This window comes from Branchiostoma lanceolatum, chromosome 16 (genome assembly GCF_035083965.1).
Source record: "Branchiostoma lanceolatum isolate klBraLanc5 chromosome 16, klBraLanc5.hap2, whole genome shotgun sequence".
In the NCBI taxonomy this organism is placed as follows: domain Eukaryota; kingdom Metazoa; phylum Chordata; class Leptocardii; order Amphioxiformes; family Branchiostomatidae; genus Branchiostoma; species Branchiostoma lanceolatum.
Window position 1 is genome coordinate 15,385,000 of NC_089737.1, and position 16,168 is coordinate 15,401,167.

A 16,168-nucleotide genomic window follows, 5' to 3' on the forward strand; every position below is an offset into this window, starting at 1 on the left:
TCGTGGCCACGACATGGCCTATATAACTTCCGGTGGTTTCTTATTGGTCATGAGTAAAGTTCGACATCTTGCCAAGAACAGTTTGTGATGCAGGCCAGTGAAAAGTCTGAAAAGTCCTGCTTGTAAAACTCCTATTTATCCTTGAATAAAGCTTTACGACAAATAACTTTTTAGGTTTTGCAATGAAGTGTTATACAAAACCCTAACAACGCAGGAAGAACGTAAGAGATGAATTTTACAGCATCTGCAGATTAAAACATGTGGGATGTCATGACATTTCTGTAAATGAACATCCTGAAAGTTATAGTTGTGCAAATGATTCTCTTTTATACGGGGTGCCACAAAAAGTATAGGATCCTTTTTTGTTGATAATCGAGAAATAATAGGTCTTCGTTGCAGCTAAGATGTTAGCCTTGACGAAGACCTGTCATGACTATCCTAAAAATGTTACACATAGACACAGTCATTCCATCATGAACAAAAATTATAATTTTCTTAACCATCAAAACTTGCCAAGACAAGTTGTGCAACTGAGATTTATACGTGGTGTCATAAAAAGTACAGGGTGCTTATTTACTGATACTCAGTCAACAAATATAGGTCTTTGTCACATCTCAGTTATGTAAACCTGAAAATATCACATCCAGACACAGTCATTCCATCATGAGCAAAAATGATGATTTTCATAACCATCCAAGCTTGCCAAGACATGGCCTACAGTGGACTTATTTACAATATGTATGGAGAACTATTACCAATTAGCGATGGATGTCTTGCTTCAGATCTCAAAAGAGTTATAGAGTAAGGGGTAGAATTCCACATCTAACCTCTGCAAACATAAAAACATCACACCTAAAAACAGCGATCCGCATGAGCAAAAAAAAAGAAAAAGAATTTTCGTATCAAAACTTGCCAAGACATGGCATACATTGGATTTAGGTCCGAGGTACCAGAACTATTACCAATCAGTGATGGATTTTATGTCCTGTTCTTCTGGTCCCGTTGATGAAGCATGCGGCTCGTCAGATTGCCAGGAGTAAGCCGGGATTTTTCGCATGATTGGCGTCTGCTGTGTTTGTGCTGAAATATTCAACAAAAGAGCTGAAGATGTATTGGGCAAAAGCCGCCACTTCAGGTGATAGATTCTAGAACCATCAACAAGCGGTGATTGCTACATACAGTTGGCCTAGATCGGAATGGCTCTACACGAGTATTTACTACAAATATGCCACCCGCAATCATCTTAGAATAGTAGGATAGATTAGCCTTGTAGTATTGTTGATGTCATGCCATACATTGTACCATGTACGATTGTTGAGCAATAAAGTTCACTTCACTTCTTTTACAATGACATTTACCGTTACTCGTCTTGACTTGAATGAAAACAAATCTTTTACTCAGCAGTTACCTTTGGCCACAGGTTCTAGACTACTAAAAGTTTTTTTGTTGATCGGCCTAGAACTGAATGGCTCTACAAAAGTATTTACTGCAAAGATGTCGTTGTTGATCGTCTTTTACAAGAGCATTTACCGTTACACGTCTTTTCACTAGTAAAAATTCTACGGTTCTTGGTGGACGTCAAAGTGCAGATGTTGGTACATTTGCCCACCGAATCCGTAGTGTGTTTTTGGCACACTTAACGCTTTTCATTTCGACTTGCATACCAGGTTATTTTCTTTTTCTAAACATAATCATAATAGTTTCCTTTGCCAATATTTTCCATAAACTTTCTCTGTTGGCTACATACAGTTTTCTGACCTCTAATAGCCCCGGTATGCAACAGCATCGGGGCTAATAACTTTACGGAATATATTCTATCAAATGCAATCAGAACGGTTGATCCCACGGAGATCTCCTGATTACCAAGAAGAAACAACGGTAATCCTACATCGATCGGCTGTGGCAGTATAATGTAATGGAAGCAAATGTATCATCCGTAGACATTGTTAATTATGTATTCACGGATTGCCTTTCAGATCATATGATATGGGTATTCTTGACAGCAGTTTAGTAATCGAAAGATAAGGTTACCAGATATATTTTACAGGCACTGCTCAACAATTTATGTAAGCATTATATTGTTGGCATCTATGCTATATGTCAGTAACTGGCGAACACGTCGTGCAAAGGTAATCATAAGGTCTAGAAAAGGGGAACTTCCGCTGATAGTTTTGAGCAGCAAATCATTTGAAGAACGTCCTTCCCAGCCAATATACGTCTGTCTCCGCTTCAGTAGCCCTGGGCCACACAACTTAGTGCAATCGCTACAGCAGGGGGCTAGTCTACTGGTAGCTGTGTGTGTTGGAATGAGCATACACTTTCCCAAATGCTGAATGAGGCAAAGTAGAAAACAACTTCTTCCCAGCAACCTTTATCTTAATACGCAACTCATACGGACTGAAATATTGGCATTTGGCACAAGTGTGAGCATGCCCTCTGCAAATAGTCTACTCGCTCGGCCATTGAACCGGCGCCAGAACAACAAATCAAGACTGGCAAATCAGTGGGATTATATGTAAGGGAACGACTTTGTTCATTATGCTTCATTAATGGTAATCACTTCTTTGGTACGATTCATTACGCATGGTAATGTTTCAAGGTAATCTTACTTTTACCAATCAATACAGGTATGGTACTGGCGTTTTGTTTGGAGTTCAGAAACGCGAAATACTTTTCACACATGTCCTTGATACTGAGATTATATGATATCGTTGAATTGGTACGGTGGTGGATTATATATTGCTCCAATTCCAAAAGCTATTTTGTCTCAATAATCATGATAAAACGACTACGATAGATTTTCGATGCTTTGATGAATACATATACTGTAGAAAGAATATTGGATAATGTTCATACATGACTGCATTTGATAGTATAGTATGATTTATAGCTTGTTTCGTGAGGCTGAATATCATAGTATTACACCAATTCCAAAAGCTATTTCGTATTCATCATCAACAGTTAAAACTTGTTTCAGAATGATTTCTACCAACACAAATGAGTATCACTATTAAAACAATAGATTTTCGATGCTTTAAGTTGAAAGTTTCGCTATCGTGCATAACACTGCCCAATACTCTCTACGTAACGATGCCTCAGTTTTGCACGAGCGCGAGATTTATACACGTGTATGGCCCATCGGCCACGGAGCATTAACTGCCCATTACAATGCCGGGTACAGGGGCTTAACACTTGGCGTACATATAATATTTGTGAGACCCATCCCGTCCATATTGTCCTGTGGGTACAATAATGGGCGCGTAACACCGTCTGCGGGTCTTAAGTACCATGTTTTTATAGCTTAATACATTTACAACGGACTTTCCACTAGATGGAGAACGTTAAGCAACCACAATTGGATTTGTATGGCGAAAGGCCTTGCATTTGGACTATAGTCTGTGATGTAAATTACGATTTGAAAGGCAACAAAACACACAATGATACACTTTTCGTCCACATTATCCTGTGGGTACAATAATGGGCACGTAACACTGTCTGCGGGTATTAAATACCATGTTTTTATAGCTTAATACATTTATAACGGACTTTCCACTAGATGGAGAACGTTAAGCAACCACAATCGGATTTGTATGGCATAAGACTTTACATTTGGATTATAGTCTGCGATGTAGAATTACGATTGGAAATGCAACAAAACACAAAATATACACTTCTTCATCGATGAAATATCAGTACAATGCTCAACTTTCTTCCAACACTAATGCATTCACGAATCAAAATTTTAAATGACCACTGTCGCCTTCTTCAGGATTAATCTGTGAATGCCTTAGTGTTGGAAGAAACTTAAGCATTGCATTATGATTACTACCAGCATAGATGAGCTTCTATAATAATCAATAAAGTGTGTTTAACTACTGTATTACAGGGATGGGGAGCTAGACTAGTGCTCCCGGGGATGCCATCGTACGAACCCAGCAGAAAGAGGTCGGTAGTTACAGGCATATTACATGTACTCACAGGGGTATTACAGCGTACTTTCAGGGATATGTCTATATGAAATATCTGCGATAAAGCTGGGTACACAATGGAATATTATAAATCAGGGCCTGATTACGAGCGATGTATTGTCTGTAACTACAGGATAGGATTTGTAGGCATGAAAACCGTTGGCTATCTACAAACCATATTCATAGTGCAATACACCAGAGGCACAATGAGTTTTTCTAGGATTGTTATGATGTGAAACGTGTGTGGATGGTGAAAGAACTTTGCGCCAGACGGTCCCAATGATTCTATGAGCAGGTTCCTAAACTGTATCCTAAATAAAGGAAAACCTCTTTTCTTGAAATGCATCTCATACTTTGTATGTGTATGTACAAAAAGTGGTTTGATAAAATTATGACTTGTATCAATTACTGTATCCATGCCTTTTTCTGTCTTGTCCGTGTTTTCTGGAAAAAAAAACTTAAAGATTCTGGAGAGCGGAGAAACAAACTCGAAAATCTTCAAAACGTAATGGTACATTGCTGTGCAATACTTCTACTTAACTCATGCAGGTCTTAACTCTTCTACCTGTATCTACCTCTTGGACAGTCTTCAGGATATAGTGTGCACGTGTTGTCTTGGAGGTGCACATTTAGTTTTTATTTATTTTGACAAAGCATTGTGTAACTGAATCATTTCGGACCATTTTGACAAATCATTTCCAATAGAGGCGTGACTGAACCATTTTGGACTTGTCAGATACTACAAAAAAAGAGGACAGATTTCATACGTGATTACTGAACTGGCTTGTAATTCGAAGGGAACACAAAAGTACGACTCCAAACTTGACTTGGATCATGACGCAGTTGGGCGCAATCTGTTGTAACGCGTTCCAAGACGTTCCTGACGTGATGAGTAATTTGCCATGTAATTACACATTAAATCGTTCTCCGTCCCCTTCTCATGCTCAAAATCGATTCAATAAAAAGAGGCGGACGATTAGCAGATCGAAGCCGGCCTGTCTCGATGTTAAACATGATTCATCAAACACCAGGGTTTCAAAGGGCTGCCGAGCGTCTCTCATGTTCAGCAGCTTGTCTGAGGAGGTTAGCAAACCGGTGGAAGCGGCGTGGTTTGTGTCGTCAGATACAAAACATGTATCAGTAAGGATCGTCTTTAGTCGCTTTTTACATCAACAACGTCTGCTTTCATGTTTACGAAAATGGTTTGAAGTCTGGCTTGCTTTTGTAGTCTGTCTCATCACATTAAGTATGACAGCGATTGTGAAGATTTTGTACCCCATCAACACATTGAAAATAGTTAGGAGATTGTTTTTTGTCATCACTGAAGCAGTTTGTATTAATTAAATTTTGAAGATTAGATCCCCTTTTGGTACCGGGATGAAGACAGAAAGAAAACTACGGGAGCTAAGGGAGCTTATGACGAACCGGACAAGTGGAGAGATGTGATGAAAGACTTATTGCGGCTGCAGGTTGTCCAGACCACTGCAGCAGCAGCAACAGCAGTGGACTACTACTAAGACTATGATCCGTGTATGATATTCATGACTAGGAGGTCTAGGTTTTTCGTTTGATGTTAGTTCTGCATCTGGTTTTCTTCAAAACAAGTTTTAGCGATCCGTTTTCTTCGGACGCTGTACAGTCGTCACATTTAAGCAGATTTTATTGGTACTTATATAACTTATATCACAGGGCTGTTCTTACGCATCAATTTGTGAGTTCTTGCGTATGTCAATCACGTGATGAGCTATACATGTCACCAAATCAGTGACCTCAATTTCAGCGTCGTAGGAGGTAAATTAGTGGTAGTGGAAAAACATGGAGGAAAATAATTGAGGTTTCGACCTATTTTAATCAACTTGTTGGGATACTGTGTAGCCACTTTCTGCATTCTGAGGAGATCAGAAGAGTTTGTTGGTGGAACTCTGGGACACTATTTTACAATGTTAATGTAAAGAATAGATAGATAAACAATTGATAATTGTACAGGGAAATGCAGCAAACAAAGCTCGATGATTAGCGAATCAGTGCCACATGAGCCTTGTAAGCTCTCACTGAAGGGAACAGAAAGGGTTACTGGTATAGCGTTGTACTATTCTTCACTGTCTTATAATGTTAAAGTAATGAATAAACAGATAAACCTATCTTTAAAGTGAAATGTTACAAATAACGCGTGATTATTACCACATCAACCCAAGCTCTCACTCATATTACGAAATCTGTCAAGAAAACATACACATTATGCAAATGCACATCATATTCAAGGACCAATATACGTTTTTCAACCACCCATGGTATTGATTAGTCATCCATTTCTTTGAGTTTGGATCAATCAATAGACGAATCAGTGCCACATGCGCATTGCAAGCTCTCACTTATATTACGAAACCTGTCAATGAAACATAAATATATGCAAATGTACATTGTATTAGTGGATCAATATTATACCGATAGTGTCTCTGGCATTGCTTAGCCATCAAACAGATTTCAGCCATCCATTTCTTTGACTGACTTCTAATCAATCAATTAACGAATCAGTGTCATACGAGCCCTGCAAGTTCTCACTAACATTACGAATTCAGCCAAGGAACATACACTGGCATATGCAAATGCACATCATATCAATGGCTCATCAATATATAACTGATTGCACCCCCGGCATTGCCGAGTCATCAAAACGGCCATTCATTACTTTGACTGAGTTCTACAAAGTCTAGATACGATGTAACCGCCACACTCCCTCATCATCACCATCTACTGTTTCTACATCTGGAAGCCTCCTACACAAGTCCTGCACTAATACCAGCACATACAAGCCTTGCAAGCACTCACTCATTTTACGAAATATGTACATATGCAAATGCTCATCAGATATTATCCCTGGCATTGCTGAACCATGAAACACGTTTAAGTCATCCATAACTTTGACTGAGTTCTACAAAGTCCAGACACTGTGTAACCGCCAAACGCCCTCATCACCATCTACTATTTCTCCATCTAGAAACGGCCTGTACAGTTTCCCGGTGCTCTAATACCAGTACTGACAGGAAATCACTGATACAGTGCAACTCCAGGACATACAGCATCGTAATTACGTGTTTTTATATCTGCAGCCGCGGAAACGTCATCCACAGTCTACTGTGACTAATACCAGCACAGACGAGGAGCAATCAATGATTTAGAACATGGATATCGTTAATCACATCCGGGACGGACCCCGGAAGATCCGCTGGAATACTTTGAAAACTGCCCGACAGATTGCCGACAATAGGTCGGACAGGAAACGCTGATTGCATCCGGAACCTTGATAACCCCATTCCACTATGTCGGCAGCCTCTCCGCGCACTCTCTGCGACCTAAAATTTAACAGGGCGCTCAACGAATTTCTTAGATAAAAAAAGACTCTTTTTTACACTATGTGCGTTTTGCTGTGTTTTCAATCGTACTTATACATTTTGCATGATATTCCAACTATGAAATAAAGGATTGGACAAATCCGATTTAGGTCGCAGCGAGAGCGCCGTTTAGTTTAATGGGGGCCTTGTGGGACTCTCCACAAATGAGGTAAAGAAGACTCGGCTTAGCAGATCTGCTTTGAAAGGATTTATTTCCGCTTGGGAGAATCCCGGATAAGCAGGATATGGCGTAATGTTAGGGTGTAATTGATGCCGAGTCAAATTAAGCTGGATTATGGTCGGAGCACGAGAGGCCGAGGGAACCTTTCTTCGGCAGGTTGAGGTCCCAATCAGGCATTTGTTGATATAGAAAAAAATCATAAAGTGGTGTTTTCCATCGGCTCATTTTACATTTCTTCTCTTCCATTGGAGAGACATGTAAAGTATATTGTATCTGGTTTGGCTGCCCAACTAGCCTGTTGCTTTTACAAAAGGCTAGCCTTGCTGACAAAGACAAGACATTACAATGGCACTTTGACGTGGACAGAATAACGAGCTATAGTAATATTCTAAGCACATGAACATAAAAACTATTGTATGTGAAGTCTGTTGTATCGTCGACTTTACTGTGATTCTAACCTGACTTGTGCTAGGGGCACGTAAAAGAGATGAATTAAGAAACCATAATCCAAATCAAATTCTGAAATCAAATTCATATTTCCCATGCAGGACACAGGAGACAGAATCAGATTTGAATCTTTCCAATATGTTATCTCAAGAAGCCGAACGATATCAAAGCCGCCATGAGTGCTACAAGCGTCGCTTTCATCTGAAGTTTGAAACGCGTGAAGCTGATATCAAAGACAGATTTGCAGATTTCATATCTTGGCTACAGACTCTTTAATAATCGTCTTTAAACAACACACGATGCGCTATGAAATACGTATCAGATTTCAAACTCATTTATTTCATTTCCAAAATCAACGTTCTCTTTCTAAGAATACAAGAAATTGGATTGAAAATGATTTGAAACAACTTTCAAGAAGGAAAATCAAATCAAAGTACGCCTTAGAGGCAAGAGCGTCGCTTCTCATGTGACGGATGAAACGCTCGCGTTTTTTGTTCGATTTTTATCATATCAGAGGAGTCGATTTTTTATCATATCAGAGGAGCTATAGCCAGCGCTGGGCAGTGGTATCACAGAACTGGTAGTTTTACCACTCGGGTTTTCCGGGACTTCCTACAACAGACCTGGAAATCTCATATCTATAGTTGTATCGTCGTCTTTTAAACAATCCTCGGGGCATCATACGTTTGCGCACTTGTCTGCATGTAAAGTGTGAAACGCTCGAGTTTCTAGTTAGATTTCTTTCATATCAGAGTAGTTATAGCTAGCGCTGGGCAGTGGTATCACTCGCGTGTTCTGGGACTCCTACCACAGACCTGAAGTTTTCATATCTATTTGCATCGTCGTCTTTTAAACAATCCTCAGGGCATCATACGTTTGCGCACTCATCTGCATGTGAAGTGTGAAAGGCTTGCGTTTCTCGTTTGAGTTCTGTCTATCAGAAGTGTTACAGAAACATAGACAGAATTGGGTAGTTGTACCACTCGGGTTTTCTGGGCCTCCTACCACAGACCGGAAGATTTCATATCAATTCGTATCGTCGTCTTTTGAACAATCCTCAGGGTATCATACGTTTGCGCACTCATCTGCATGTGAAGTGTTAAACGCTTGCGTTACTAGTTTGATTTCAATCTTATCAGAGGTATTACAGAAACATAGACAGAACTGGTAGTTTTACCACTCACGTGTTCCGGGTCTTCCTACAACAGGCCTGGAGTTTTCATATCTATTTACATCGTCGTCTTTTGAACAATCCTCAGGGGATCATACGTTTGCGTACTCATCTGCATGTGAAGTGTGAAACGCTTGCGTTTCTCTTTTGATTTCTATCATATCAGAGGAATTACAGAGCTTATAGCTAGAGCTGGGCAGTGGTATCACTCGCGTGTTCTGGGCCTTCCTACAACAGACTTGCAGATTTCATATCTATATTCATATCGTCGTCTTTTAAACAGTCCTCAGTGGATAATACGTTTACGTAGTCATCTGCATGTGAAGTGTGAAACGCTTGCGTTCCACGTTTGATTTCTACCTTATCAGAGGTATTACAGAATTATAGCTAGACATACATTGAGCAATTCTACCACTCGGGTTTTTTGGGCCTTCCTACAGCAAACCTAAAGATTTCATATCAATATTCATATCGCCGTCTTTTAAACAATTCTCAAGGGATCGTACGTTTGCGCGCGTGTACCTTCCGATCTGACATAAAGGGGTTTAGGATCTAATCACACAACCCATTCATCACCTATCTAATTTCATTCAAAAATCTTTTATGCTTGATTTAAAGAATTCGATTTGTTTTATATCATTTAAGAAGACAGGCTGGCAACGCCTGTACAAAACGATCAAAGTACTCTGATGTCCCTCTCATCAGAGAGATCTCAGCTTGATGCCTCTCAGACGGCAATTACACATTCGTAGCGTCTGAAGCAGGGATCTTCAAAGGCTCTAAGTCTGTAATGGCGAGATGAGGGGGGATGGCACGTATTCTCAAAATACCGTTTTGTCTATCATGTCTACTTGTCGTTATGATTGCCGATGGTGACAACAGTGATATCAAATCAATCCGAAGAAAAGATCCGAATCGATCTCGTATTGCTGAACGTCTGTTTTTGGAACATTTGATTTGGAACATTTGATTTTCCCAACTAACCGGAGACTATTACAAAGGCCAGCCCCGATAGTACATTTTTATTGCTATTTTAACCATATAACCACAAACAGCATCTGCTGGGGAATTGGACAACAGGCCTAGGTCGAAATGCAGAATGTTTTTCAAGCCAACTACCGGGTACTGAGCCTCAGTGAGCTGATTGACCAAAAGTGGCAGCAACCTGCCGTTTGAAGCGGGCTGTCTTCACTGAATCTGTGGTAAATCATGCTAACGACTAAAAACTCGTTAAGAGATATGAGTGTGCGCTGATTTTGGATAACAGGTTATACAACAGGTCTCTGACTTCAGATTTCTTAAAGCCAAACGCCGGTTACAGCCACTCGTCATGTGCTGATTGGTTTTAACATCTGCCGCCTTAAGTGGGCCATCATCTTCACTGAATCTGTTGTAAATTGTGCTAGCGACAGAAAACTCCTTGGGAGATATGAGCACGTGTGGATACTTGATAACAAGTTACACAACAGGACTGGCTACACATTGTTCCTAAGCCAAACGCCGGATGCAGCCACTCGTCATGAGCTGCTTGACCGTAAGTGGCAACAACATCTGCCGTCTAAAGTGGGCATTCATCTTCTCTGAATCTGTGGTAAATTGTGTTAACGGCTGGAAACTCGTTAGAATTATGTGAACGCGTGAAAACGGAATTACACGTTACGCAACAGGTCTGGCCACAGATTGTTCTTTAATCTTAAGCCAAACGCCGCGTGCAGCCACTCGTCATGAGCTGAAGGTTCTAACGTCTGCCGTCTGAAGTGGGCCGTCATCTTAACAGAATCTGTGGTAAATTTTGTTAACGACTGGAAACTCGTTAATAGATATGAGCAAGCGTGGATACTAGGTAACAACAAGTCCAGCTACAGAATATTTTTAAGCTAAACGCCGGATGCAGCCACTGGTTGTGTGCTGATTGACCGTAAGCGGCAACAACATCTGCCATTTGAAGTGGCCTAATTTCACTGAAGCTCGTTAGACATACGTGCACGCGTGGATACTAGATGGCAACAGGTCAAACTGCGGGATGTTCTTGCAGCCAAATGCCGGCACTGGTCACGAGCCGATTCAACACTCAGTGGCAGTATCATCTGCTGTTGAAAGTGAACTGTCTTCACCGAATCCGCTGTAAATTGTGCTAACGGCTGAAAACTCGTTATAGTTATGAGCACGCGTGGATACTAGATAACAACAGGTGTGACTACAGAATGTTTTTAGGCCAAGCACCGGGTGCAGCCACTGGTTGTGTCCTGATTGACCCTAATGGGATCTAACACCTACCGTTTGAAGCGGGCCATCATCAACGAATCTGTGATAAATTGTGCTAACGACTGAAAAGTTGTTAAAGGATATGAACTCGCTTGACATCTACGCTGCCGGCTGTTATTCACAAATCAAAGAAGAGGACCGCTATTAGGGAATTATCCCACCGTCGAAGGACGGCGTCTACACATAAGCTCGTCTCATGAATTTTAACAAATGACGTCACGGTCGCAAATTAAATGAGTGATTTATTAACAGGTCGATTTCGCTTAGTCGCTTCTACTGTGTCTCCCTAAGGTCCGATCTGCTTTGAGGAACAGATGTACAATTTTGAAGATGAGATAACGAGCAATGAACCGGGGCGCGACAGGTTTTTGCCTACGTTGGTCTTTTCGGGTTGAATGCACACAGATCGGCTTTTTTTGTCTAATATAATATGCTAGGGCCTCGTCCTAAGCATTAGAAGTAGAAATGGATAATGTTCATTATACAGGGCGCTGACGAGTGGCGCTGAGGTAGGCGTTTACTTTACGTTTAAAGTTCTGTGAGCCCTTGAGGTTCACAATGTCCTTCGGGAGGCTGTTCCACAGCTTAACTGTAGCAGGGACTGGTACCGTTATCCGTAAATGCAAGGTTACATTTATAATGGCCGAAAACCAACCTAAAGAGTCATCTACACCGACCATCGTAACCGGAGTGGCCTCGAGTGGCAGAGTGTTAGGCTAGAGAGCTCGAGATCTAGGGTTTGATTCCTGGCGTTTCTAGCTTGACGTTGCGTCCTTGGCATTTTACATGACCTTCCTCGCCCCACCCAGGTGTAGAATTGGGTACCTGACTTCGGTTGGAGAGGTAAAAGGCGATGGATGGAGAGGGATGGGCTCCGCTTCTCAATGACGTGTCCTAGACACAGAGGATAACAACCCACTGCCTCTACGTCCTCAAAAAGGCTATGGGACTACCTTTGCCTTTTTAACACTGACAATTGTTACTAGTTGGTTGAAACCCTTTACATCTCCAGCGATGTTTTGTTTTTCACCTTTTCGCTGATAGTCAATAGGCAATGCTCTAATGGGAGCATAAATATCGTATTGACGGTTAATAAGAAAAATAGTTGCCATGGAAAATCCCCCTTCAGTCAGCCTGCACGATAATTTTCGTATCCACTGACTGCTGATGAAACTGTGTCTCAAAGACAGATTTTACACGCCAAAAATGTGAGCTCGGGTCATGGTCGATATTTCCTTGTGTGATGCCTTTCTGGCAAAGGGCATGCCCTCTTGCCTTTCTAGACTATCCCTGGAGAAAATTCAATGAATCTCTTGAGATACTAAAAATATGAATGGCTTGCGAGCTTTGGGGCAAACGTTATTAATCTCTACTTAACGTCATGTTCTACGGTAAAATCCATTCCTTTCCTTCCTTTTAAGAAGAAATATAAGCTTCCATTTAGTGGCTACACATAAAATGATCAGTTTTGAACGCGACATCATTTCTATCTACTTAAACAATACTTGACTCTAGAATCTATCCCTTATCGCAGTTTTTTTCTGTGCCTGGGCTCTCCACCGGCTTGTTTGTAGCATGTCGAGAGAACTCAAATCTACCAACATGCTGAGATCTAAATGTGCGTACCTGCCTGCCTACCTGCCTTCGTGCTCAGGCCAGAAACTGAGCTTGTGCGTGCCACGTAGATAAAAATCAGACAATCGACTGTACAGCCGTGAGGTGTACAGGTCGTCCTATGGTCATCGGTGTCCTTAACACTGCTCTATGCGCTACTGGTAGGACCTGTGAGTTCTTCGCACGGGACGTTAACCGCCGGTACCGCGCTCGTGACCACTTATCGATAAGAGTAGGGGTACGCCTCGGGGTCTGACGGCACAACCTGTCAGCTCTACCCTCACCGGTTTGCCCACAGCGGTAGCCTTTGGCTGGATGGGCTACGTACTCCCCGTGCAGAAGAATGGGTCCGGATGGGTTTTTTACGTGTTTTAGGCGCTTTTGTCGTGCTTTCTATTTTGTCCCGTTTTCTTTATGTCACCAACTCATTTTTTTTTTTTTTTTCGTCAACCAAACCCTCTTCTTGGAGAGTTAGATGGGCAGCTTAAATCTGTACATCAGCTAATAACTTATAAAATAGATAAATTATCAACGCAACGCACCTCTTCCTCGTAGTGGTAGTAAGCTATCAGCTAGCTCACACCGATAGAGCTTGACTGGTTGGGAAGCTTTAGCTGTATATCACACCATAACTGATAAAATAGATAAATGATTAACGCAACGCACCTCTTCTTCGTAGTGGTAGTCGGCCATGGGCAGGGCGTATGAAGTGACGATGACGGCTAGGAGGAGCGTCAGGCAGTAGAAGGTCTTCATGGTGACTGTGGGCGATGTTGTCACGGCGATGCTGTGGCTTCTGGAACGGGAGGAGGAGAGTCGCTGTCGGTGTTGCTGCAGCTTCGGTCTAACTCCCGGCGACCGATCCCTCCACTTTCATACCTTGGTCCCACCTCCGCCTTCGGTCACGTGTCGCTTACGTCACGGGAGCGTGGCTCTCTGATTGGCCGAACGTGCGCGTGACTCATTACGGTTGCTAAGGAAGTAGGCGTCGCCATCTGTGCGTAGGAACTGACGTCAGGTTCTCGACAAAGATCCGGAGATGCAGCATTTTCTTGACATCTTCAATCTCGTGTACAATAAAGGTAATCACTTCGCGAAAACATCTTAATTAGACCTTGGAGAACATGGTCACAGATGTCATCGAGAGACTTCCGTTGTGCTATATCTATTTATGAATGACTTAAATCAAAATCCGGTCATTCATTTAGTAATTGCTTGAATGAAACTGCCGGTTACAGGACCCTTAGACCCAATTTTGGATATCTTGAAGTCAAATTGGGGCTGTGTGAGGAGTGTTGGGCAAAGATTTCATAGAGACTTCCGTTGTGCCATTATCTATTTATTAATATCTTCAATCAACATCGTAATTGCTTGAATGAAACTACCGGTTACAGGACTCTGGCCCACTTTACAGAAGTTTTCGGGGTCGACTTGGGGCTGTATGTGAAGAGCTTTGGGCTGCCCAAGTGGCGTTTTCCTACTAAAAACGCTTCTTGAGTGGCCTAGGGTTCTCCTTGCACAAGGCCTAGGGTTCTCCATTCGACTTGAGTAGAATCCAAGTCAACTCAAAACCCCGTTTGTAAATCTGGCCCAATTCACACAAGTTTTCGGAGTCGACTTGGGGCTGTGCGTGAGGAGCGCTTGTAGGAAACTGGCTAAGAGTTCTCCTTGCACAGTCCTGAGTCGATTCCAAGTCGACTTAAAAAGTCGTGTGTAGATCGGGCCTTAGACCACTCACCAGAACAGCTTGGCAGTCTGGAACTGCATACGTCCTACAGACGTGAGAGGCAGTCTTCAGCATCATCGTTAATCGTCACTTTATACTACCTTGACATAGTTTATCGTACAATAGGAGAGTCACGAGGCAAATATGCCATTGAGACTTCCGTTGTGCCATTATCTATTCATGAATAACTTCAATCAAAGTCAAATCGTAATTGCTTGAATGAAACTGCCGGTAACAGGACTCTGGCCCAATTCACACAGGTTTTCGGAGTCGACTTGGGGCTGTGTGTGAGGAGCGCTAGTAGAAAATGCTACTATATAGTGGCTACTGTTATAATATATAGTTCTCTTTGCACAGTCCTGAGTTGACTAAAAAATGCGTGACTGTGTAAATCGGGCCTTAGACAACTTACCAGAACATTTGGGCAGTCTGGAACTGCATACGTTCTGAACACGTGAGAGACAGTCTCCAGGTTCGTCGTTAATCGTCACTTTACACTACCTTGACGTAGTTTATCGTACAATAGGAAAGAGTCACGAGGCAAATATGTAATTGAGACTTCCGTTGTGCCTTTATCTATTCATGAATGACTTAAATCAAAATCGTAACTGCTTGAATGAAACTGCCGGTTACAGACCTCTTAGGCCCACTTTGCACAAGTTTTCGGAGTCGACTTGGGGCTGTGTGAGGAGCGCTTGTAGGAACCGCTACTATATAGTGGCTAAGGTTTTATCAGATAGTTCACCGTGCACAGTCCTGAGTTGACTCAAAAACCCCGTTTGTAAATCGGGCCTTAGACAACTTACCAGAACATGTGCGTAGTTTCGAACTGCCTGGACACGTGAGGAGACAGTCTTCAGCCTCGTCGTCAGTCGTTCCTTTATGATACCTGGACCTGGTTTATCGTACAATAGCAGAGAATCACGAGGCAACGACACACTTACTCCAGATGAGAAGGAGAGCACATACTGTAAATGTAGACATGTTCGCGGTGGTGTTATGTTCGCGGTTTTCGCGGTGAACTCTTTACCGTGAAGTCAAAACCACCGCGAAAAGCTGTTCCATTGTGTGACTATAGTGCAAGTATTGTTTCAAACGCGAACCCAATACCACCGCAAACATACCATTTTCTCCCTACCACTAACTTAAAACCCTGCATTTGCAGTAGTAGATGTCATCTTCTGCAAACTCTTTGTTGATTTACGCGATGCATTATGACCATGCAGTTGAACTCGAACGCAATGGAGGCGTGGAACTTGCTACTTTCAGAGCTGCACTCAACTAAATGCACCAGTAAAACCTGAAATATGCGTACCGACACTTAACTTCTAAAATCAGCGTGGTGGCAAGGGTTATGGTTTTCTGAGTGCAGGATGACAGAAAATCTGTCAAATTACAATCGAT

At 42.0% G+C, this 16,168-nt stretch overlaps 1 protein-coding gene across 1 annotated transcript in view; it reads right to left on the bottom strand.

Annotated features, from left to right (window-relative positions):
- LOC136422089 (uncharacterized) overlaps window positions 1-13,895 on the bottom strand; it is a 39,717-nt gene extending 25,822 nt beyond the window's left edge. The window contains exon 1 of the mRNA XM_066409737.1: window positions 13,705-13,895. Coding sequence (XP_066265834.1) covers window positions 13,705-13,794 — 90 coding nt within the window. The 5' untranslated portion in view covers window positions 13,795-13,895. The remainder of the gene's footprint in view (window positions 1-13,704) is intronic.
- Window positions 13,896-16,168: the final 2,273 nt, after the last annotated feature.